The 26,254-nt window shown below is 36.6% G+C and overlaps 1 protein-coding gene across 3 annotated transcripts; it reads left to right on the top strand.

Annotated features, from left to right (window-relative positions):
- Window positions 1-15,100: 15,100 nt before the first annotated feature.
- Window positions 15,101-18,112, top strand: LOC131431152 (WD repeat and FYVE domain-containing protein 2). 3 transcript variants are annotated; one of them, XM_058596691.1, is made up of 6 exons: window positions 15,101-15,552; window positions 15,775-16,122; window positions 16,205-16,444; window positions 16,504-16,842; window positions 17,067-17,236; window positions 17,318-18,112. In XM_058596691.1, exons 1-5 carry the CDS (start codon window positions 15,392-15,394, stop codon window positions 17,203-17,205), a joined length of 1,227 nt encoding a protein of 408 aa, XP_058452674.1. In that variant the 5' UTR covers window positions 15,101-15,391; the 3' UTR covers window positions 17,206-17,236; window positions 17,318-18,112. The 3 variants fall into 3 exon arrangements, with proteins under 3 accessions (XP_058452674.1, XP_058452673.1, XP_058452675.1); XM_058596690.1 differs by having other exon boundaries at window positions 15,102-15,552; window positions 17,067-18,112; XM_058596692.1 differs by having other exon boundaries at window positions 15,103-15,276; window positions 17,067-18,112.
- Window positions 18,113-26,254: the final 8,142 nt, after the last annotated feature.

Below are 26,254 nucleotides of genomic sequence, written 5' to 3' on the forward strand. Positions count from 1 at the left end.
TCGATTCAACTCCAGCCTAAACTAGGGTTCCAGCGCCAACAGACATAATGCCTTCAGTGCGCTACTAACACCAGCAATCGGTTGCCGCTTCAACCTGCGGTAAAAGCGCTGTGATTAGTGTTCGATACGGCGATAATCGACACCGTGTGTGCACAACCGGGGAAATAAAATTGTAAATATTGTCGCCGTTGTAGTGTTCCTAGCGAACATCGCTGGCTGCTTTCGGTGATTGTAGCTTATGGCAAGTAGTAGCCCATAGGCTACTAGTGACCGTGTGTCGACTGGATGGAACTGGGTGATATTTGATAATGTGAGATAATTGGTAGAGGTATTTGAAGGTTTTGGATAAACGGTTTGAGAAGGACTATTAATGATGCAGTTTGCTAAGGTAGATTTAGATCCTCGTTCTCAGTTGCAGTCTTTCATACGATTTTTTTTGCAATACTGAACAAACCTGTTGGGTAAGGTGATAGAAATACACTTTTTATGCCTAAGTCACTAGTCCTTTTTTCAATCTTTCTCAAATTTGAAGGAAAACTATTATAACAAAATCAATCAACTTTGCGTCGAAAATTACAGCGACTTTCAAAATTTTTAATATTGTTCATCTGAATCCGCATGACAAAATTCTGTTTTCGTTGTCTTTGCCTTCAGCTCTGACGGGCTTATGTGCTACAGAATTTGGGCAAGTTTTATATAGTATTTTATTATTTTTCACTGAAGTAACTGGAATATGAATACTAGACGCGGGATGAAAAAGGGTCGGTGCGCGATAAACAGATATATCCAATACTCAAATCTTTCGCTACGGACATTTGCACAAGCATAGTCAATGCGTATGGTAGACTTATGCGCGGAATAGTTTTTATATATTCTCGAGCATACTGTTCGAAGTGAGCAATCAAGTGTTTGACAATCAACGTATCGAAGTTCGTAGTTTTCAAGCATGCAGAGCCCGTGCATTTGAATTGAGGTTATGGAAAAAGATTAGTTGATAAGAAATTAGTGTTTGAAACACCTATTAATCAATTGTTATGCTCTATGCATATGTTTCAATGAAATGTGTTGAAATTATATCGATTCTATATTCCAAAGAATATACTCTATATATATATATATATATATATATATATATATATATATATATATATATATATATATATATATATATATATATATATATATATATATATATATATATATATATATATATATATATATATATATATATATATATATATATATATATATATATATATATATATATATATATATATATATATATATATATATATATATATATATATATATATATATATATATATATATATATATATATATATATATATATATATATATATATATATATATATATATATATATATATATTCTCAAATCAGAATGAAACATTAATTCATTTGTACATCTTCTTCAGTAATTCAGACGGATTTCGAAGGAATCGTAAAATTGATTTCGTCAGATCAAAAAAAGATTCACAAAGAAAAAATTGTGCTCTCGAAAAGCCAAGCAAGCCTGAGTCGGAAACGTGCATTACTAAAGCTTGCTTCATTTAGAATTGGAACAAACTTTTGCTAATATTGTGGCGCTCCTGGTGGACGGATTTGGAAGCTCTTGGCGCCCACGTGTCGGGAATTTTGTCAGCTTCACGTATGATTTTTGACATTCCGAAAATCGACTGTACTTTGTAAACAATCAACATGGAAGCCGAAAGAAGGAAAAAAAATTGTGCACAGTTATTTGGAAAATCCATTGTGGTCTGCATCTAGGCTAGCTAAACAGCTGAAATTGCCCAGAAATACCGTATGGCGCGTTATCAAACGGTATAAGAAAACATTGACGACGATTTGGAAGCCTCAAGCCGATCGTCGGAGTCGAACTGACGACCGGAAATTGCGTGGTAAGATTTTGAAGACGATTAAGAGGAATCCTAATCTGTCGGACCGTGATTTGGCCAGAAAATTCGGTGCTGCCCATAGTACCGTGAGGAGAACTCGACTCCGGGAAGGAATCAAGTCGTATCGAGCTAGCAAACAGCCAAATCGTACCATGAAACAGAATAGTGTGGTCAAAATTCGTGCTCGGAAACTATATGACCAGGTGCTGACCAAGTTCAACGGGTGTCTTCTGATGGACGATGAAACCTGTGTCAAGGCTGACTTCGGTCAAATCCCAGGTCAAAAATTTTACTTGGCAACGGCTCGGGGGATGTTCCAGCCAAATTTAAATTTGTTTTTGCCGACAAATTTGCAAGAAAATTTATGATTTGGCCGGGCATTTGCAGCTGCGGCAAAAAAACGAAAGTTTTCGTTACAAATAAGACAATGACATCGGAACTATACCAAAAAGAGTGTCTCAAAAAACGAATTTTGCCGTTCATTCGATCCCACGACCATCCTGTAATGTTTTGGCCAGATTTGGCAAGCTATCGTTACAGCAAAGCCGTTTAAGAATGGTATGCAGAGAAAGTGGTCAAGTTTGTTCCGAAAAACCTTAACCCACTCAACTGCCCCCAGTTCCGCCCTATTGAGAAATACTGGGCAATCATGAAGAGGAGACTCAAGGCAAAGGGAAACGTTGTCAAAGACATCAATCAGATGACGACCTGGTGGAATAAGATAGCTAAAACGATGGACGAAGAAGGTGTGCGCCGCCTACTGAGCCGTGTTACAGGAAAAATTTTTAGAATTCCTTCAAAACCGTGACGAATAATTTTATCCGTATTTTTTCTTAAAAGTATGAAGAAAACGCTACATTTGTATAAAAAAAGATCTTGAATACAATAATAAATAACTGAAATACAGGCAATTGTCTTTGTTCCAATTCTATTTGAAGCAAGCTTTATAATAAAAAATCAGCATCTGGAACGCGTAAATTAAACTGGACTTTGCGTTATTTTTTACGAAAAAATCTCTTTTAATCCACCTAGTGGTGTTATGATTGCGTAGGTCATCCTTAAGAAAACGAAGTGGGTTCACTATTATATGCACTTCCAGCACCGGAACCTGAGAACAGGTATAATCAAAGTCGGTTCGTACGGCCACTCTACTAGTACGCACTCTTAATTACGATTAAAATGTTTGTTGCATCCGAAAGTATGCAGTAATTTTTGGTAGGACCATAGGACCTTGCAATTGACCCTAAAATTGGGAATAACGGTTCAGAGTCCATTTTATAACATTTTTTACGGTTTTTGTTCCGCCGGTTTAAGTGATGGTGTACAATATTGAACACACCTTACCCTATAACTCCGGAACCGGAAGTCGGATCCGGATGAAATTCAGGAATTCCATATGGGAAGACCCTTCATTTGAATCTAAGTTTGTGGAAATCGGTCAAACCATCGCTGAGAAAAGTGAGTGAGATCCATTTTGGTATATATGACCACTATTTCCGGTACTTCTGGAACCGGAAGCCGGAATCGGTTTGTTTAGTTGCCTACTTATAATGACTATCGATTTGTGTAGTTTTGAGACTATTTTAAATTTTTTTTATGTTTTTTGTTTCGCCGGTTTAAGTGATGGTGCACGGAGAACCCGCAGATCACAAAATTACAATATTGCAATTGTTGTTTCACGGCCTGGTTGTTTCAACTAAAATGTTGTTGATTTAACATATCTGTTGTTTTTGTCATAACCATTCAGGTAACCGAAATTGTTGTATTCAAATGCTGTCACTTGGCGGAGAACGAAGACAGCAAAACGCAGAACAAAAAAAAACCTCTTCATTTCACCAGAAGCGTTTCATATTGAAAATTTTCAATGGTAAATGAACGTCATTTATGTTAGTTACGTAGTGGATTTTATGTAAGTGAAAGTATGCAGAAGAATATATCACGTAATCAGATATTCCTACAGTATAAATGTTTTAATTTCATCTGAGAGTAATGTATTCTAGGACAGTTCATGTCAATGTTTTTAAAGCCGCTTAACGCTTAAAAATTTGCTGGTAAAGTGAAGTGGTACTATTTGTATTTTCTTAAAGGTGTATCTGTAGCATTAGGTTTACCAGCGAGCCATTCTGCAATTGAAGGAAAAATTTTCTAATTCCCTGTGACCATTTTTCTGGTGAGTTCTCTTTTGAGAATTGTAATCTTTTGGTGCATTTCTATATCCTTTGTGAGTTTAGTGATAAAGATATAAGCAGTTAATTAGGTAAAATTTCGTTGTTCAAGCAGTGAACGATTAGCTGCCCCCAGAAGAGGCTAACAGTAAAAAATATTTATTGCAATTGGCGTCTTAAGTTCAAATAACTGAATAATTGGCTGAAACAACTGAGACATTTATTTACTTTCCTGCATACAAGTAACTTTGCTGGGATTGTGTCTTTGCTCAATTGCACGAGTGACACCTCATTGAAACGTTTCATTGTTCGCTCAGGGTGTTTGGCATTGCTCAACTGAAACGTTTCATTACTTGTTTGTGGTGCATTTCTTTGTTGGGTATCGTTGCTAAGCTGCCAGCACGATAAATCAAAAATGACAGATTAGTTAGAACAATAGTCGATTAGTTATACCAAATTTTAACTAATCAAAATCAGAAAAACAACTAATATTTTAGTTGTTTTCCGTGTGTACAATATTGAACATACCCTATGTTTACCCTATAACTCCGGAACCGGAAGTCGGATCTGGATGAAATTCAGGAATTCCATATGGGACCGGAAGACCTTTCATTTGAATCTTAGTTTGTGGAAATCGGTCACACCATCGCTTAGAAAAGTGAGAGAGATCCATTTTGGTATATATGACCACTATTTCCGGTACTTCCGGAACCGGATACCGGGAACCAGGATAGCCGGAATCGGTTTGTTTAGTTGCCTATTTATAATGACTGTCGATTTGTGTAGTTTTGAGACTAGTTTAAAATTTTTTTACATATCTTGTTTCGCCGGTTTAAGTGATGGTGTACAATATTGAACACACTTTACCCTATAACTCCGGAACCGGAAGTCGGATCCGGATGAAATTCAGGTATTCCGTATGGGACCGGAGGACCGTTCATTTGAATCTAAGTTTATGGAAATCGGTCAAACCATCACTGAGAAAAGTTAGTGAGATCCATTTTAGTATATATGACCACTATTTCCGGTACTTCCGGAACGGGATACCGGGAACCAGGATAGCCGGAATCGGTTTGTTTAGTTGTCTACTGATAATGACTATCGATTTGTGTAGTTTTGAGACCAGTTTAGAATTTTTTTACGTTTTTTGTTTCACCGGTTTAAGTGACGGTGTAAAATATTGAACACACTTTACTCTATAACTCCGGAACCGGAAGTCGAATCCGGATAAAATTCAGGAATTTCGTATGGGACCACGAGACCTTTCATTTGAATCTAAGTTTGTCAAAATCGGTTCAGCCATCTCTGAGAAAACCTAGTGAGATTATTTGACACATACACACATATACATACACACACATAGACATTGCTCAGCTCGATGAACATGACACTTAGCCCTCCGGGCCAATTTTCACTAGTCGGTTTTTCAAGTGATTGCATAACCTTTCTATATGAGAAAGAGAGCAACATACATAATCTAACTACTTGCAACCGCGAAATATCTAGGACCAGCTCAGTATGTTATGAGACTTTGGGAATCTGAAAGATATGATCCAAGAACTACTTGGGATATTATCATTAGGGACTACACTGTGTCACAGCAAGAACAACAACTACAACAGTTTATGTCTATATTTTGTTCGCTGTTCATACTTTTAGAGTAACACATTACCTACTTCTCTACTTTGATTTGTTCCAGACATGTTCTCAGTAGTCCAAGAACTTCAGCGATAACAGGTCTTAAGATCTATACAAACAATTAGCTGCTGATATATAATTTTTCAATGTTGTTCACCTTGAACATTCATAAGCAGATTATGAATTGTATATCATCGGTTACGCTGTTAGATCTTAAGGCCACACACCAGGTAGTTTTGGATAACCAAGATCATTTACAATAAGTCTATTAATTGCATGTGATATCACGAGTATGAACCGTTGGCAATAAGATCGTTGATGCACTTTGTTATGCTGGTAGATTTTAAACCCTGTACTCCAAATAGTTTTTTGTTTTAAGCGAGAAAATCTTTGTGTCAATTAAATTTATACAAAAAAATTAATGATATGAAATTCGAAAAATATTTATACTCGGAATTCCATAGGTCTCATAGGTATAAATTAAAATTTCCTTAAATATGCAAACACTTTTTACGTAAATTAAGGTTTGCGATGGTCTTGAGCGCGTCCTAATCGAATTCGGAGACAACAGTTCTACATAAAAAAAATTTCCGTTTTTAATACTGCCTGGTTCAGAGCGAATAAAAGTCATTTTCATTGACATCAAAATAGACGAAAATGACGAGAAATTAATGTCACTCTCAGCTTCGCTTGCACACCATAGTTTGCAAGTGAAGATGAGAGTGACATCAATTTCTCATAAGAACGAATTTCATGTCCAGTCAATGACATAAGCTGAATAGTAGTTTCAAAATTGAGTTATTTTTTTCATTTGCTCTTTCATTCATTTGCTGTTTTCAGTGAAAATCCCATAGTATGCAGTGTCGGTATTCAACCGAAGCTTTGAGAATCGAAAATGACAGAAAAAGGTTTCACAATGACTTTAACCTGTTCGTGCTCGAATGTGTAGTAGTTTTAGTTTCCAAAGAGGTTCTGGGATGTAATTACTTCGATTTGTCATATTTTAGCTACTCTTTATAGCAGAGTGTCACAGATTTTCAATACATCAATGAAAGATGAGAATTAAAATTCTGCTGATGCAATGAGAGAATGAGAATTGAAATTCCTGCAGACTGGAGGTTTCGTATTATCATAGAGGAAAGAGTGACGTTGACAATTATAGTCTCTCATTTTTTCAATGAGAAACGAAAATTCTTCGCCTCTCTTCGTTTGTTCTGGTGTCGGTCATTTACGAATGAGAAAGTAAAATAATGGAAATCAGGTTGTTGGAATGGTTTCTTTCATTGATAATGCGTGACAATTTTAAGCTCTGGTCTGGATGAAGTAACCGTCATACTATCTATAGAGTCTTGGAATGAGAATTTACTCACTCCTAGTGACCTGCTGTAATACTCAATTTATTGCAGCTATTCTTTCAAAATATACAGTGTGAGATATTCTTTTCGGAAGGAATGGAATAGTTTGTTATAGAGACCGTTCTTTGTTGGATGGTCGTACTGGTTCCGGTGTCTACTGTCCTGAAATTAGTCTAGAGCATTCTCTTTCACTAGGTGGTTTCTGTACTGTATTCCAAGCAGAAATAATCGCGATTCTGTGTGGTGTAAAATGGGCACTTCAGCAGAGATTTTTTGGTAAACGAATTTATTTTTGTTCCGGCAGTCAGCCAGTGTGTGTGAATAATTTTCGAATTTTTGGTATGCATTGAGATGTATTCCAAAGTGTTAGAAATGAAGATTGGAAGAGAAAGCAATGAATTTAAGTACATTCTGTGATTGACCGTGTTTACCGTTCATTGATTATCTTGAACCAACTGAATATTCACCAGGAGCTCATTTGATAGGCGCTCTTTCAGTCAATTGCAATAGAAGTTTGATGATTTCAAGGGAGAAACTGACGTCGGTTTAACGGAGTTTCAATTGACGGTGCAACGGATGAAGAACTGAGTGTTGTCCATTCAGTATGTCAGTGAGCAGTGTATGTATTGAGTATGAAGTATAGCACAGTCAACTAATCGGGTGTGATTGAATGAAATTCCCACTATCTGGTAGCGGTTTGCAAAAAAAAGGTGTTTCCATGTTTTTGGGTTATACATGAGAATAACTTTAGTCCAGGACTCTGGGAGGTTTTAACTCAATCGAATTACGATGAGCTATTTAGTATATACATAGCAAATCATGCTCCGAGGTCACCGTTCAATCGATCAATTGGATTCAAACATTACAGAAAGACTTTCGATCCCTTGCAAATTATAAACAATCGAAGCGTATTCAGATTATGTTTTCAGATCTTATCAATGGCCAAAGACATCATATTAACAAGATATCCAGCTCTCACATTTCTGGAACAAATCATTGGCAACAGTCTTTTTTGCGAGCATGTCGCCCTCAGGTGAGTTCGCATCGAATCTCATACATAGAAGTAGGGGAGAGAAATGTCAAATTCGTGCGCGCCAAAATAGCAGGGCTGCACACCCATACAATTGACATGATATGTTGAATGTGATGCCGTGCGATGGCGTTGCTGAACTGAAGATTGATGTCGCTCCAAGCTGACAGGGTCTGCAATGGCCCAATTTGCATCCAAAGTTTGTTACTTACCAATCGTATTTTTAATCTTCGGAACCAGCCAATTACATTACATTACAGTGGCATAGTATGATAATGCACACATCTGAATACTTTTCCTATAGACCAAATAAAACACTAATGGTAAGAATAGAGACAGTAACTCGTACTCATAAGACGTATTTTGCTTTACACGTCGAATTGTTTAAGGATGATATGTAAAATGCTAATTTATGGATGGAATTCTACAGGCGGTTTTTATTAAAACAAGTTGGCATCGGAAAAATAACGTCAATTTAAAACCACATTAAAGAACTTCTAACTGATACACTGATGAAAGTTGTGAATATCAATCTACTATCTACTAGACACAGCTTGACGTTTGTGGCGTATCAGCAAAAATTTTAATTGAGTGGAATTAATTTTATTTTAAAGCGATCACATTAAATGGTTTAACTACACTTCAGCAAAAGGACGTTAAACCGAAATAGTTATTCTATTGAGGGATTTTTAATAATTTTCGCATTTCATAGGAGTTAACACATACGAACCAATTCGCACCCTCTCATTCTGCTACCCAAATACATTCTGCTTGCCCAAATGTCATCATAGACACACGGGCAGGCATGAGATAGGAACTTGTGAGCACTTAGTTATCTCACCTTTTGACGATCCTCAGTTCGAATGATTAAATTCCAAATGATGTTTACTTCTTGTAGATGTTCAGTCATTCTGGTAGTACTGGAATTGAATAGGATGATGAGTTGGCAAGAGCTTGTGCAACGAATGATTTCGTTGGTCCTGAACCTGATTTACCACTATCAACTAGTTGGATAACGAACAAGATTCGTTCTTGGACTGCATTCGAACATGCCCGTTATTGGAGAAGCTTGCAACTTGCGCTCAGAGAAAACCATTTTACTCTAGTATGATAAAATGGTTTTCTCTGAGCACAAGTTTGCAAGTCAGAAAATGTCTTACTGCATTTTGTTAAGTATCACTGCTGAATTCTAGTCAGAGCTCTGACTGGAAAATGCAAATTCCACTAGCACATGGCTTCACCGTGCAAAGTATCATTCGTGTGATTTGTGTGAATGCGGTATTTCATTTCATCTGATAGGTAACTGTCCCGCATTGACTCAACTACGTATCCGTGTTCGTGATTTCAATAAAATTTTGCACACACTTTCTGTACGGCAAACCATTTGTTTTGCTCGGATGGAGAGATCAATTGGCAAAACAAAACCTTGGTATAAAATTCCTGTTGTAAAATTTGACCTTCTGTTTCAACAGACTTCGCAGCCGATTCTCAGCTTACATTCCATTGCATGGCTAATGCTATGATCCTACTGACACTGACAATCCTTTCCTGTCGGGGCTTGAACATACGACAACTAGTTTGTAAGAACAACACCCTATGCATTGAACTTCCAACCCGGGCAAAACCAACCAAGATCAATTAGACTCAAGCCTAATTTCTAAAAAGGATGAATGAATTTGAATTTTTATGTAAGTGATCATTGAGGTTTCGTTTGGTCAGCAATCATCAGAACTCATACTGGTAGTTCAATTTCAGGCTCAATAATAATGATTGGGACAGGATACAAGTTGAGAATTTATACTTACGAAAAACGGTTCATTGTAAGAACGATTTCATATATGTTTGGCCGTTATATCTTGTACTTCTTGTACTTGAGGTCGACGAACGGCAATCAAGTTGCAACCCTTTCCTCCGGAAGAAATTTTCGTTGAATCCTATGTGATGATAAGAGAGAGAAAATTGCACATTTTCACTTACTTACATACTAACATACATATAGAAGTTTTGCAATCTTGTCGAACTGGTTCAAATGGTATATAAATGTTGGCTATCTGAGCTGCCTTGGTAAGAAAATCTGTTTTCACAGTGATAGCATAACTTTTCTGTGAGCCAAAAGCAAAACCGACATGGATTCGCAAGATGAGAACGCATCAAATTGTAGTGAGACAAAACTGGTACGCACAGAAAGTTTTGGCCATCGATCATCATTGGAATTCAAGTGTATTGTCTTGATAAGGAAGACAGTCGGCATCATGCGCTTACGAGATCAGACTCGGTAACAGCATTTGTTGTTTGATTTCGATAAGAGAGCACAGGAAGAGCATTACCTCAGCAGAAAATCGTTATAACGTAAGAAGCTCTCATTGCATTGTTCAAATAATCTAAGCAAATTTTGATAATTTCTGAACAATATATAAAAATTTCAAGGAAATTGTGACGAAACGATAATTCTCCAATCACTGCACATTGGCTGATAGCTGGATTAATTTTAAATTGTCGTCGGCAATAATACGCGTAAAGGGCGGATGATCGCATGCAGATGAACTGATGCCGCGAAAGCGTGTGTTTTCAGTGACAGGTGAAGCATTGCTCCATTGTGTTGTCATTTCCTGTCCGCATGCACCGCGCAATCATGAGTCACTTCGATTGTGCATTTGTTTAACCGATGATAGGATTTTCTGGTAGCGTAGTTAATTGTTACACTCACTTCCAGCCAACCACTCGAAAGAATACAACGGATGACTTTCTAACATGTGTCTATATTGTGATCATCGACTATGTGAATGCAGCGTTTGCTTCACAGTGCACGGTCAATATCTTGTTACTATTCTAACACGGCGAATGTAAGCAATCATTCGAATTCGGTGCAATTGATACCTATCAATAATAATTACAATCATTCGTAGGTAAAATGCGACGCATAGATGGGGTCGACTAAGGAAATGCAAGATTCCTTAAATGTGCCGCTTCATGTCGAATGACTCTTCCACCGGTCGTCTCATCAGGGTTGAATTGTTGCTTCGAAAGGCCGTTTACATTTAAAAAGGGTCATAAATTTTCTGTAGACGTTTGAAATTACGCTGTACCGCTAATTGGCGAATTAAGGGAATAATATTGTTCAAATCAGTATGATAATGATCATCGTGATATATTTCTGATGCCTAATAGCGAACAACGTGATATTCGAAGGCTACAGGCTGGTTCTAATATTATTTAGACTTTATATCAGACACATCGCACGTTGAGAAATGACTTCCGATTCCCTAGCGTCATCATCTGAAGTATTATAGGTGATGGAACAGTTAGATTAGGAGTGAAATAGAATGTATGATTGTATTAAATGGTTGAATGCGGCTGCTGTTCCGGGCGCAAGGTTTTTTTTTTCGGGGACCGGCAAAGCAATCCTTGCTCCTTGGGGACCGGCTTTTGCAAATTTTGCTCCGGGCTCAAATTTTTCCAGGCACGCCACTGCTTCACCGTGTCTGAAAAAATTTATCTGCAAAAATGCAAGACACTTTGTTTTTTCGAAGAATCAAGTTGAACCATAAAATAATATTTAAAATTGTCAGAGGTACGATAACTTACCCAGAGCGTGTTTTTGCAATGACTTACGGTAAACACTCTCCAAGGCGAACAGGCTAACTGAAATCAAATCATTAAAAAATTATTGAATAACTCTATTTCGAGAAAATATTACTCGACAAATGCTTATGGATGAAACCAATGCACTGCAAACTGCTGTCTTGGAAATATATTCATATTTCTATGTCTAAAAAATACAATGCTGACTTCAAACATTCGACCTTCGCTCTAAGTTCTGGAAACCTTGCGTAAGAAGCAAATGCACCTCTATCTGAAGTATATACATTTGCTGCAACTGAATAAAACTATCAGTGTTGTATATTTTCAACTCTATAAGTAGTGGAATTGAATTGATTTCGCTACACTAATAGTGTGCACTATGTGGAACATGAAAACATAAAGGCAAACATACACGTATATATGAAGGATAGTGCTATAGAAGTGCATCTCCGCGAATAAAATTATCATTCGATGCATCATGTCGCAGTACGGATAGATTCTGTCCATCGAGAAGGAAGTGTGGAAGAATTTTTCCACCGGCCTTTTTAATGGCGTTCGCTTGTTACACACGCGCTTGTACAAGAATACTCCTTCTTATGTGACTTTAAGTCTCCCTACAAACAAAGATACAATAATAAAAACTGTTTTATTTTCGAATTATTGAATTTATAGAATGTACAAAATTTATAATGTTGAGCTTTAGAGCAATGATACGTGTCAAATAAATTAAATAAAGTTATTTGCATAAAAGGACAAAGCTGTAAACATTTTTTGTGACTTACTGTGGTAATCTCAACAACAATATATCGAGCGAGGCAAACTCGAACGAAATGTGTGAATTTTATATTCGATAATATTAGGTGAAATAGAATTATTATTTTTAATTTTTAAAATTCTGTAGTAAATAGCATACTGTCATTTTATATAAGCCACTCACTTAGTGCTAGCACAATCTTCTGTTCGTCATAGATTATTCAGAGCGAGACAGCCGAAGGCCGTGAGTGCGCCGGCGACCCGCCGTGGAAGCGCCGACCACTGCGGGGGACAGCGCCCCCGCAGAAATTACCTCTGTCTAGTTGCGGGTGTTTGCCCGGATTACCCAAAGCTAGGTCCGAATGAGCGGCAGCGAGGTCGAACAGCAGGTCATTGAAAACGATGAGGTGTAGCCGCATTAGACCATTCAAAATTTCAGTAAATAAAAACAATTTCCATTAAGCAGCATGTTCATCTGTTATGCCTAATGATTGTAACACCAAATAACCATTATGCCAAATAACTATCATGCCAAACGGCGTTATGCCGAACAGTATTATTCCAAACGACTTTATGCCAAACGCACGAACATTTTATTTATGTTTAAATTTTCATATCGCTGTAATCAGAATGTAATCGAACGCTCGTAAACAAAATTACTAACATTGAATTCCGGTAGACAATTTGATGTTTGTTGGAAAAATTTCCACTTTTCATTTCATTTTCCAATTCTGGTTTGGTGACAGATGGTCACGTAGCTCGATACAATTTTTGCAAATGAACTGTGATAAAAGTGGAAATAGTGAATACCTTGATTTACTAATTCGTGTCGCACTCGTGCTCGCAATTCTATTTGAATTAATTTGTATTTATTTGTATTTATTTTTTTGATTCGAGTTTTGCATAAACATTTTGCAATTAATTACCAAAAAAGTCAATTTACATTAAAATATTTTGACTCTTACCTTACTTTTGAGAAGGACCTAATGAAGAATTTCTTGAAATTTTTTTACCGCAATATATCAAAAACAGTTGGTTTGAAAGTTTTGGTACCTTTGATAATGTTTTAAGTATTTTTTAGGGATATGTAGTAAAACTATATATTTAAAAATTTGCTCTTTTTTGTATACCAATTTTCTCAAAAAATTTTGATTTGTTTAATTTTTTAATATGTTGTAGTTCACAACTGATGAAGTTTATTGTACTGTAGGTCAATATGTAGCTCTAAAAGACAAAAAAGTTACAGTCTTTTAAAATAAAGTTGAAATATTTCTTTAAAATGTTTTTTTATTCAACTTTAAGAAAGTGCACCGAAGTTTCAGTAAAAAATCTGTTTCAGTGTTAATGAGATTTGAGATTCACAACATATTTTGACTTCTACTGTCGACTCCGGATGTTTGTATGATCAAATAACATGTTTGTGTACCAATTTTCTCAAAATTTTTTGATTTGTTTATTTTTCTAATATGTTGTAGTTCACAGCTGATGAAGTTTATTGTACTGTAGGTCAAGATGTAGCTCTAAAAGACAAAAAAGTTACAGTCTTTTAAAATAAAGTTGAAATGTTTTTTTATTCAACTTTAAGAAAGTACACCAAAGTTTCAGTGAAAAAGTCTGTTTCAGTGTTAATGAGATTTGAGATTCACAACACATTTTGACTTCTTCTGTCGACTACGGATGTTTCTATGATCTAATAACATGTTTTTTTTTGTTAAATAATTTTTATATGTTCTAATACGATTTTGGAAAGTTGTCATAGATTTCTTTTTATTTCATAATACTTGTAATTTTATTTACTGTCATCAATGGTCGATACTTCTATTGCATCTCGAGGAACAGGAATCGATGAATGATACATTAATTTTTTTAAATTAATTAACGAAATGAGTGGAAAGAAAGTTCTCAAGCCAAGGGTATTTCTTTGTTCCTTGCATCAACTCTCAATGATGTGATAATTGTAAAATCTTCCTATCTCGACAATTTTTAACAGGTTTTCCTAAATATAACACGGTCCACAATTAAATGCTATTTTGTTGGCGATTAACGTTCAATTTAAAATGCTATAAAATGTAGAGCAAGACAAGGAATCAATATTATATATAAAGTAAGGTTCAAGATATTTTCACTATAATGCACTGTATGCAGTATACATTTGAACCTATGACGTCATTATTGATTATAGCACACTACAGAGTTCTCAGCAAAACAACGCATACCGTTCGTTTATTCATTGGCGTACTCTCAGCCACTAGTATTTGTTCAACAATTCGTTCTGTTTAACCCAGCCTCCTGCTATGACGTCATGAAACTGTGGCCAGCATCATTCTGCTTAAACCAAAACAATGAAAAAGAATGGCTAACAAAAAATTGGATATTACAAACTACTTGTTTATTCAGTACCCTTTACCGCACTTCCCCGCAAATTATCGATCAGAATATCATCACTACGATAAGAAAAATTAAGATTTTACTCGATTTGAAACGCCCGAATGTTTGTTTACCATACTCTGAGCGCTCTGATTGCCCACCAAATGCCCCAGATGTTGGCTACGATAGCACTTGCTGGAGTGTCCTATCATTGCCACCGGGCTGGTTTAACCTGATTGCTGATAGGAAGGAAAATATCGTTAAAGTGTGTGAGTCATATTTCACGAATACTATTTGAGGTTTTTGGTGCTGTCAAAACATTTGACAATTTGAGAACTTAAGTGGATTTTGATACTCTATCAGTAATATTTTCATCCTACACAAGTTTGACCTTAGATCGATTGCAGACAATTCAATCAAGTTAGAAATTGGCGTATAAACGTTCTATCGTTGTAATTGTTCCGGCAGAAGGTACAATAAGAGGTTTCGGAACAGAAAAGTGAATTCAGTTTTTTCTTCTGTTCGCTCGAGTTTATGTTCTAGCTAGTGTATCAGAATTAGTTGAATAGTAAACCGGAAACGGAGAATGGCTGCTGAAATTAAGCCAGCGCCGCGTAGTGCGAATGACCGCTTTAGTACCACTAAAAAACCGGAACTGCTGAACAAACTAGAAGGTTGTAATGATGACGTGAACGCAGCGTTGCTAATTCCCGGAGAGGAAGGTGTTATCAGTGTCTGTGATGACAAGTATGTTAATTGAATTTTAGCTCGTTTTTGTTTTATGTTTGTTTTTATTTTTGTGTGCTGTTTTCTACCGTCAGAAAAATTCTATAATCAAAATCGATTTAATCCCACAAATCTTTTGCGATGTAGATTCACGCAACACATCTAGTGTGTAGAGCGAATGATTCATCAATTATGCGTACATATTTTTATTTTGATTTTCTGCATACGTGTACTCTGTTTCAGAACGATTCGAGTATGGTTGAGACGTGACTCGGGTCAGTACTGGCCATCGATCTGTCAATACATGCCATCAGGATGTACCTCTTTGTTTTACACCCCGGAAACGAGGACGTTATTCATTGGTCAGGAAAATGGAACGATTTCGCAATTTACATTGTCTGACGATTGCAACAGATTGACACCAATTAGAGAGTACCTTGCGCACCAAGCCCGTATTACGAATGTCATTTTTGCTAAACATACGGGATGGATTATGTCTGCTGGCAGGGACAAATTTTTCGCTTATCACAGTACCGAAACCGGAGAGCGTATTGGATGCTTCACATTCGAGGCAATGTGTACTGCGATGCAGTATCCTTTTGTTAAACTATAGATTTGGTTCCTGAAAACCTTTAATGAATTCCGCAAAGCAATTTCCTTAACTTTTCTTTAGATACGATGCTCTTTCTAAGTACGTATTCGTAGGCGACTACAGTGGCCAAATTACGATGCTTAAGCTAAGTTCTACCGGTGCCACAGTAGTGACCACCATGAAAGGACACGCAGGGTCAGTGCGTGCGTTGTATTGGGCTGAAGGACCGCAGTTGTTGTTCAGTGGTTCATATGACCAAACTGTTATTGTATGGGATGTCGGTGGTAAACGAGGAACCACCTACGAGCTGCACGGTCACAAGTGAGTTTGATTGGGTACGTGTTTTTTACGTAATAAAACTTAACATTGTTACATTTCAGCAATAAAGTGTCCTCGTTGACGTATGCGTGTAACACACAGCAGTTGATTTCGGCTGGGGAAGATTCAGTGATCGTGTTCTGGGAGATGAATGCCATGCGGAAAGTTGCTCCAGAATGGGTCGAGTCTGACACATGCCAACTGTGCACCAGAGCTTTCTTCTGGAACCTGCGGGCGATGATCGATCAGAAGCAGATCGGTATCCGACAGCATCACTGTCGCTACTGCGGCAAAGCGGTGTGCGACAAGTGTTCGACCAATCGCATCAACATTCCTATCATGGGGTTCGAGTTTGATGTGCGTGTGTGCGAAGGATGTTTCCAGCGGTTGAAGAGCGAAGAGTGAGTTGGATTTTTTTATTGTCTCGGTCATACATATGCCGGTATAGATTCTGGTTTGAAGCTTCGAACAGACTTGTAATTAATTTCATTTCTTTAAAACGACCACACTTTATTGTGGACTCTGAAATCAAAACCGAAATCTGCCAACAAGTTCTAATACAAATGCTTCTCATGTGATTGATCGAAATTAAATTTTCACCTACTTCTATTTGTTTCAATTTTAGGAGACCATCGCTAGCAACCTTTCACGACTCCAAGCACAGCATCGTGGCCATGGATTTGGACGAGCCTCGTAAAAGATTACTGACGGTGGGCCAGGATCGTATTATTAAAATATGGGACTTATCTTCGATTTGGCCCTAAATCATAATTCGTTATCTTCCAGGCATGTGATGTGAGTTTTACAGAAAAATTTTTATCACTGTTCAATTTTTCTTAAAGACATAAATCACTGTACTATTTACACTCTTATCAGCCGTTCTCGAAACGCATGGTTGCGTTGTGCTATACTCGGTAAATAACAATAGTCGCATTTCGAGTAAGGCATACAAAGTTGTGTACGAATATTCGAGTGTAGCATAAACTAGTTACAAACTTTTTACAAACCGAGCCGGCGGGGATGATTTGATTGATGTTACGAATAACAAAATAACGTACCAGATTTACTACAACATATGGAAATAAATACAACAGCAAAAACTCTCATACTATGCGCGGTCGATGGGAGAAACTTCTTTGTTAAGTGTAAACATAAACAATAAACTCTGATGATAGTAAATGATAAGGCGCCGTAACTAGTGGATATTTATATGTTTAGCTTCTACAATCTTATTCTATTCGCGGACTTAACGCGGTTAAGTTTATTATTGGAATTGTATTCAACGTTATATTTTGAAAAATTTATAAGACATCAGGTATTTGCGTTTAAATTTCAAATTAATATATATCAAGGTCTTGCATCAAAACATTCGTAAACGAATCGAGCGGCAGTTTTTCGTTTCGTTATCGCGATTGTCAACAATCTTGACAAGTTTGGTGCTTTTGATGTTCATTACTAAAAGGAGATTATGGGAAACATCTTGAAATGAATACTTAGTGAAATATAAAATAAACGTGGAACGATTATAAAACAAACAAAATTATGATACAAACGGACCTAGAAAGGTGTATGGAAACTCCGTATCCATACACAGAAGACGCATGTATAATAACGAAATGTATGTATATTGATAGCTTAAAGAAAAATAAAAACAAAAATATATCATCATAATTTCGTTTTTTAAATAATTCTTATGGGTTTTTTCACATTCTGCAAACAATAAAAATTACAACAGCGGTTTGGTTTTTTAGTTTATTTTCGAAGTTGTATACATTCTTCATTGAAGATCAATACCATCTTCTGATATTTTTGACTTTTTCGAAATCTTAACAACTTTGGTCTTTCCATTCAGTAGTGATGCTTCTTCTGCAGCAAGGAACGATTTGATCTTGATCAGCTCTTCCTCCAGCAACAGAATAGCTCGCTCCATTCTTCCAATCTGTACTTCGCATTCACAATGGCTGCTCGGAATGATGTAAGACGGTGCTGGATCTGACTTGGGACTTGGTGCCAAAATATGGCTCAATACACCTTTAACGCCACTCAGAGGTCGGTCGCGAACTACATAGCCTAGCGATGGCAGATGTGGTTTGTGGACTTCCTGAACAATGACACTGCTGCCATAATTTTGTCCGTACGATGCTGAACTATCTGGGACAACGTAGCTACTACCGTAACTCTGCTCATATGCAACTGGTTTGTGATCTTCCTCCACAATGACGCTGCCACCGTAACTTTGCTCGTATGTTGCTGGAGCTATCGTGGGATGTCCTTTGATACTCGGGAAGCGAATAATTTTCTTCAGATCTAGCAAAGGATGTTGCTTTACCAAGTACGGTTTCTTTGTAATTTTCTCGTATTTCGGAGTTGTGGTAGTTGTCGTAGAGGTGGTTGTGGTCGTAGTTGATGGTTTGTGTTCGCATGGTGGTTTGTGGTGGTATGGTGGCTGGTAAGGTTCATATTGCTGTGGGTAGTGGCCATACTCGTACTCAGGCATCGGCAATGGTTCGTAGTAATCCGTAAACCGCTTCTGCTTGCTGTGGCCGTTCTTACTCTTAGTTCCGTGTTGATGCCCGTGGTCTTTCTCTTTGTTTTGTTTCTGCTCTTTAGCATGAATGTGGTCATCCTTGTGGTCGTGTTTTTCTTTAACTTGTGACCCTGAAAGAAAATAATGCTTATTAATTAAATGAATACAAAGAGTTTCTAGATTTAGACTATAACATTATTCATGGAAATGTTTAACAATTCCAAGGATAATTAATGAAAAACTGCTAATTTGTAAGTTTTTATCATTGGAATCTTATTTTCGATCTGATATTAACTTTCACTATCATCTAACTAAAGTTAATCAAACATGCATCTGTTTTCATCACGAAAATTTCTTTTTTGTTTCGTTAAAGACAATTAAGACAAAATATCAAAAAAATTATATTAACCTTTCTTAGCATTCATGCTTGCAGTACATAACACTAGAATGACACATGATATCACTATTAGCCTGTTACACATCCTGAATATCTGATTCCTTGAGCCGATCCTTGACAACCGTTCGTTTCAAACACTGTTCTGTAAGTGAGTAGCTGACCGATGGTTTCTCTTATGTAGTTTGAGCCAGGTAACACAGGAAAGTTTATCGTCTACCAATAGTAATTTAGACAAATGCACAGGTAGTTCAAAGTGGACTGTAATGTGAAAAATCTATAATTTTCACTACCTATCATGTACTTCTGGGGTCTACCGTTTGAGGCTGAACCACTACAACGGTCATTTATTTTATTTGTCTACCACTGTGTGTCTGCTTTGAGCAGGTAAGCTTTTAGTGTTCATGAATTAATTGTAAAAGGATTGTTTTCAGAGACAAACCACAAAGTTTAAAAAAAATTTTTTTTAAGACCAACGTTTGTCACCCCATTGATTCTGAAATTCCGGATTTAAATTATTTTCGACTACTATTTCCAGTACTTCCAAAATTAGAAACCGTGAAAACCGATACAGCCGAATTCGGCCCGTATGGCTTAACATAAACATGATTTACGAATTAGATTAGTTTTGGGCCCAATGTTGATTTTTGTTTTTCGTTTGTTGTCGTCAACACTCAAACGCTCGGGTTGAGAATTTCATGGATTTTTTTTTTTCAAAATTTTATAACTTCTGTAAACATTGTGTTGATATGGTCAAAAAATACCGAAGTTATTCCAGATTGCGTTAGGGTAAGTCGGTTTTATCATTTGGGATATTCGATCTAAAAAACTATAAATATATATGGGAACAGTTATGAAATAATCTGAAATGTGCAAAATTTACTAAATCACTTCAATATGAATAAAATAATCATTTGGCCAACCTCCCCCGAGAGTACTGGAATTGGTTACAAGACTCCCGAAAAGACATTTTTGAAAAGGTATAAAAATGTGTTCAGGAATAAAAAATTATATGTTGGGGAACGTCGTCAGGGTTGGGCCATTGCTTTTTCTTTTATATGAAACGTGCTGTCATCGGTGTTATATCATGGAAGTATTATTCTCAATGATATCAAACTTTTCAGCAGAGATTCAGATCTGCAGATTTGTCTGTAAATTTGCAGCTTTTGTGTGTAGTGCTGCAGACATTTTTTGTTGTGCAGACTTTTGCAGACTTTTGAAAATCGACAGTTTTGCAGACTTTGGGCAAAATTTTCAGACTTTTAAAATTTCCGCGACCTTTTTTTTGTTCGCCAAGTCAGTTTTGCGTAACTGCTGTCAGCAAGACAAACTTGCTGACTGAAGATTATTTTTCGGATTTACAGACTTTTTCCACCAAATCTGCAGATATTCGAAATTTTTACCTGGCATCTCTGCTTTTCAGTGCATTGTTTGCCACGAAGAATGTTTTGCTTTTCAGTGCATTGTTTGCCACGAAGAATGTTTTGTGAAAGTTTTGTGCATTTGTCTTGTTTTTGGCAGTCATAAAAGTTTAGGAATAACCGTGAAAAACAGCTCAAAGCTTGGACAAAAAAGATGACACCTCCAAAGTAAGTATATATTTCCTTTATGTGGTTAACCATTAACAAGTTTTTCAAGAGAAAATAATATGTTTTTTAACCTGTTCGCAAGTTGTGTTTCGCGATTCGGTTGGGTCACATAACTTTTTTTCGTTTAGTGCCTTGAGACCGTTTCCGTAATGCGCAGCAATTCACCCTAATTAGAAGTTTCTTATGGTGGACCAAACTTTTATATAAGACATCAATATTGTGAATATTCCAATATAAACAAAAGATTCAGGGCAAATTCAAAAAGTGGTCCAACCTAGACGACATTCCCCTAAGTATAAACAAAATACAATGTGAAACTGTATTGAGACCGCAGAACCACCCAAAATTGTTTACCGGTGAATCCGAATTCCCGATTAAAGTCTAACATCAAAATGAGAACAAATTAAAATCTGACTATGATAACAATCTCAGATTGAAATCCTAATATGATATCCACTCATCAAATTTTAAATTAATATCACATTATGTTATCATTTTGTTGTTTAAAGGCAAAAGTTTTGTGAAACTCAAAAAATGAAAATATTAAAATCAACAATTTAGTGAATCCATTGAAATTAAGCAAATTTCAAATGGCAACACAAAAATACAAAGTTAAGTTTCAATGGAAGAATTATTCCTTCAATCCTATGTTGCCTTTTACAAAAATGCTTTGACATCCTGCCAAGATCCTGCAGTTAACCGCAACCATAACCGAGAAGAAACGATTTTTTCAACATTTTTTCAACTTTTACGCAAATAATGCTCCTTTTTTTTAACCACAATTATATTGGTGTCAAACCACACCACGGTACCATCGGTACCACGTTCTCATTCCTAGTTATAAATGCTTAGAACTTCATATACTCACTAACGCTAGATACTATGAGAAGTATTTTATCAATCATATAATAGATCTTGGAACTTTAATACACTTTTCCAAAGAAACCGTCTACTTAATTCTTCATAATTTTGAGTCACAGGACTAATTCTGCATCAAATGGTCGTAAATTATAAGTCTACACAAGAACTAAAAATTTACTGAAGAGATTCTGGTTCTATCTGTGGTCAGAAGCGAGATAATCGTTCATTGTCCCAATTAAAGCTTGCTTCATTTAGAATTGGAACAAACTTTTGCTCATATTGTGGCGCTTCTGGTGGACGGATTTGGAAGTTCTTGGCACCCAAGTGTCGGGAATTTTGTCAGCTTCACGTATGATTTTTGACATTCCGCAAATCGACTGTACTTTGTAAACAATCAACATGGAAGTCGAAAGAAGGGAAAAAATTGTGCACAGTAATTCGGAAAATCCATTGTGGTCTGCGTCTAGGCTAGCTAAACAGCTGAAATTGCCCAGAAATACCGTATGGCGCGTTATCAAACGGTATAAGGAAACATTGACGACGATTCGGAAGCCTCAAGCCAATCGTCGGAGTGGAACTGTCGACCGGAAACTGCGTGGTAATATTTTGAAGACGATTAAGAGGAATCCCAATCTATCGGACCGTGATTTGGCCGAAAATTCGGTGCTGCCCATAGTACTGTGAGAAGAACTCGACTCCGAGAAGGAATCAAGTCGTATCGAGCTAGCAATCGGACCATAAAACAGAATAGTGTCGTCAAAATTCGTGCTCGGAAACTATATGACCAGGTGCTGACCAAGTTCTAGAGGTGTCTTCTGATGGACGATGAAACCTATGTCAAGGCTGACTTCGGGCAAATCCCAGATCAAAAATTTTACTTGGCAACAACTCGGGGGATGTTCCAGCCAAATTTAAATTAATTTTTGCCAACAAATTTGCAAGAAAATTTATGATTTGGTAGGGCATATGCAGTTGTGGCAAAAACGACAGTTTTCGTTACAAATAAGACAATGACATCGGAACTATACCAAAAAGAGTGTCTCCAAAAACGAACTTTGCCGTTCATTCGATCCCACGACCATCCCGTAATGTTTTGGCCAGATTTGGCAAGCTGTCATTACAGCAAAGTCGTTCAAGAATGGCAAGCAGCGAAAGGGGTCCAGTTTGTTCCGAAAAACCTTAACCCCAGTCCCGCCATATTGAGAAATACTGGGCAATCATGAAGAGGAGACTCAAGGCAAAGGGAAAGGTTGTCAAAGACATCAATCAGATGACGACCTGGTGGAATAAGATAGCTAAAACGATGGACGAAGAAGGTGTACGCCGCCTAATGAGCCGTGTTACAGGAAAAATTCGAGAATTCCTTGAAAACGGTGATGAAAAATTTTATCCGTATTTTTTCTTAAAAGTATGAAGAAAACGCTACATTTGTATAAAAAAATATCTTGAATTCAATAATAAATAACTGAAATACAGGCAACTGTCTTTGTTCCAATTCTATCTGAAGCAAGCTTTAGTCGAAAAAACAAATGATCTGGGATACCTTTTTGCCGGATTTCTAATTCACGTTCCCTGTGTTGTAGAAGACTTCACTGTAAAACGCTCGGTCTTCAGAGCCAATAAATTCATATATCAAAGTGATTACATGCACAGCAAAAAGGAATGAAATTTCCCGGTGACGTAAATCCGCATATGACACAAATCATAAGAACGTAATTCGGAAAATGACTGAATTTTACAAGAATGATTCACATATGTGTCGAACATACACTACTTCTACAGCAGACGAATAAATTTACGTGCTTCAACACTTAAAAGTATGTCAAAATGCATTAAATATGTGTCAGGTCCACTGTAAAAATGAGTAATTTCTGACGCTCGTATATGTCGGTCTTAGAAGACGCAAATTTACACGATATTTTCTAGGTGTGTGTGTGCGAGTTGTATGAGATCAAGTAGATAACCAAATTTAAAGTTTATAATGTTCGAATGCTACAGCTTTGGATATGAGAAGGACAAAGAGAACATTTTAATACTGTGCTCAAATAGCCACACTGCTATTTACGGTGGATGCGGGATGGAAGCGACGCAACGAGTGTGCATTGACATAACTACCTGCATACAACTTTGTGAAACAACACTGCTTGTCATATAACCGAACATTTTCCGTCTCCTTATAGCTAGCACATACAGTCCATAGCAATCGCAAAAAGTTCGCATTCCAATTCACCTAAGTTCGAAACCGGATTCTCTCTGCGGTAGTGTTGTGGAGATTGCATAAAATCTTTTTTCTTGCTTGCGAGTAATATCGCGTAAATGTATACTATCCCAGACCTTTTATGGCTGTTCTATTTTTAGCTTATGCTCGTCACGTGTCATTTCGAGAAAATCTACATCATATTAAATAAAAAGGAAAAATAAAGCAATGCCAACTAGATTACAGCCGCTATAAAATTTAAAAAATTACACCATAAACTATAACATTAGTTCGATACGATTAATTTAGCAACGCAATGAAAATACACCACCAGACCTACCTTTATGGACCGATAGGTCTGAGCCAAAAGAGTGAAAAAAAATGCATCATATTAAGTTTTCAATGTGCTTTCACTGAGAGCAAAACTAGTTTGCAGTTTGATGTCAAACAGCATTTTTTCTGCTTTCGATTTTGATCTTTTAACCGTTAAAACGACCAAAACGATAGGAAATTAGGTATTCGATATATACGAACAGCACAACATCGAATTGAGTTTTCTTTTTGATCTCACACTCTACTCGGGTTATGGTCCCGGATAACTGCACTTTAATTGTGAAAAAGCGTTGGAAGTTGGATCCGGAAAAAACTCAATTGCAGATTAAATTAATATAGGACAAGTAGACCTTTCATTTGAGCCTGAGTAGTTGAAAATTGGTCGAACCGTATATGAGAAAAGTGAGTAATTTTTACACAAGCATACAGACTCGATGAACTAAGCCGATTGGTATATGACATTTTTGGATGATTGAATTTTGACTAGTCCAACTTTCAAGTGGTTGCATTACTTTTCTATATGAGAAAGGCAAAAATCGGTAGTCTCACACCAAAGGGGCTTACTGCAAATGACAGTTTCTCTTTGTTTACCTTATCTTTCGCGATTTACAGGGTTGATTTTATATTTTACGCCTTACTCTTCGCAAAACTCGCCTTATTCTTCGCAAGATAAAACTCATTTGTAGTTGGGCTATTTTGACGTGGGACTATCGAAATATTCGGGATGCAATAAAAAAAAATTCCAACAACCCAGAAATCGCTCAGTTTCTGCTGTTAAGATTGTTTGATTTCGATAATATGAAATTGAATGATTTTTTTATGAAGCACTTTATGAAATTTATTATTGAAATATATACAATTCAATTGAAAACGATTGACTCAATTGAACAGTGATGCAAGAATATTTCAATGCGAAATTATAGAAAAGAAATCATCCCTCTGCTAAATTGATTAAGTGACTTTTTATTTTAAAATTTTGCGAACTTTCATGAAATCAAGAATAAAATTAAGAAAATATTTCCACAACTTTATAGTCGTCTTAAACTTGGTTTAATTTTTGCCTTTTAAATGTCTTGAGTTCAGAGTTCTAGTTCCGGAATTACAGGGTTAAACATTTTTCTCATTCAAAATGACAATGTAGAAAAACGTTAAATATCTGCGTTTCTGTTAGTTTGTGACCATAGAAACTTACCTGTTCCAAGCTTCATTATTGAACAAACCGGAAGAAGTGGTAAAAATTCTAAAAGGAACATGCTTCAATTTCGCACATCAACGAGCTTATTGTCGTTCAATTTTCGGAACCTTATCTGCACAAACTTTAAAACCATGTTATTATTTATTCAAACAACAATATTTTACACTAAACTTTACGATATTTGAGAACCTTATCAATATCCACCGGGTCTGCGTTTCTCCATCTCTTTAGACGGAAAACTTTTTTCACTGGCTTCTTTCATCGCTAACCAGATCTTCATTTGCGCTAACTCTTCTTCCAGCTGAGTTAATGCGTGTTTCAGATACACGTCATTACTTCCGGAAATGTCGGTTGCGTAGCTATAGCTTGGATGAGGGTTTTCCGGTTTATTCATAGCCTGATGCATCCTATCAAATGCACTCTTCACTGCGCTAGTGGACTTATCTTGATAGCTGTCTAATGTTTCGGAAATGTAGTGATACTTTTTCTGATGATCGTTCAGTAAGAGATGCCAATATTTATCAGTAGTAGTGTTGGGTGGTTGCGACGTTGTTGAGGTCGTGTCTAGTCCATACCCAGGCGAGGAGTAGTACTTGATAAATGATGGTATCTCTTCTTCGCTGCTATTTCCGCTGTCATACAGGTCTAGTTGATTGGTTGGCGCTTTGGGCTGATCCACGTGTGAATGATTTTTATTTTGAATACTTTCGAAATCTG

The sequence above is a fragment of the Malaya genurostris genome, chromosome 2 (genome assembly GCF_030247185.1).
Source record: "Malaya genurostris strain Urasoe2022 chromosome 2, Malgen_1.1, whole genome shotgun sequence".
NCBI lineage: Eukaryota > Metazoa > Arthropoda > Insecta > Diptera > Culicidae > Malaya > Malaya genurostris.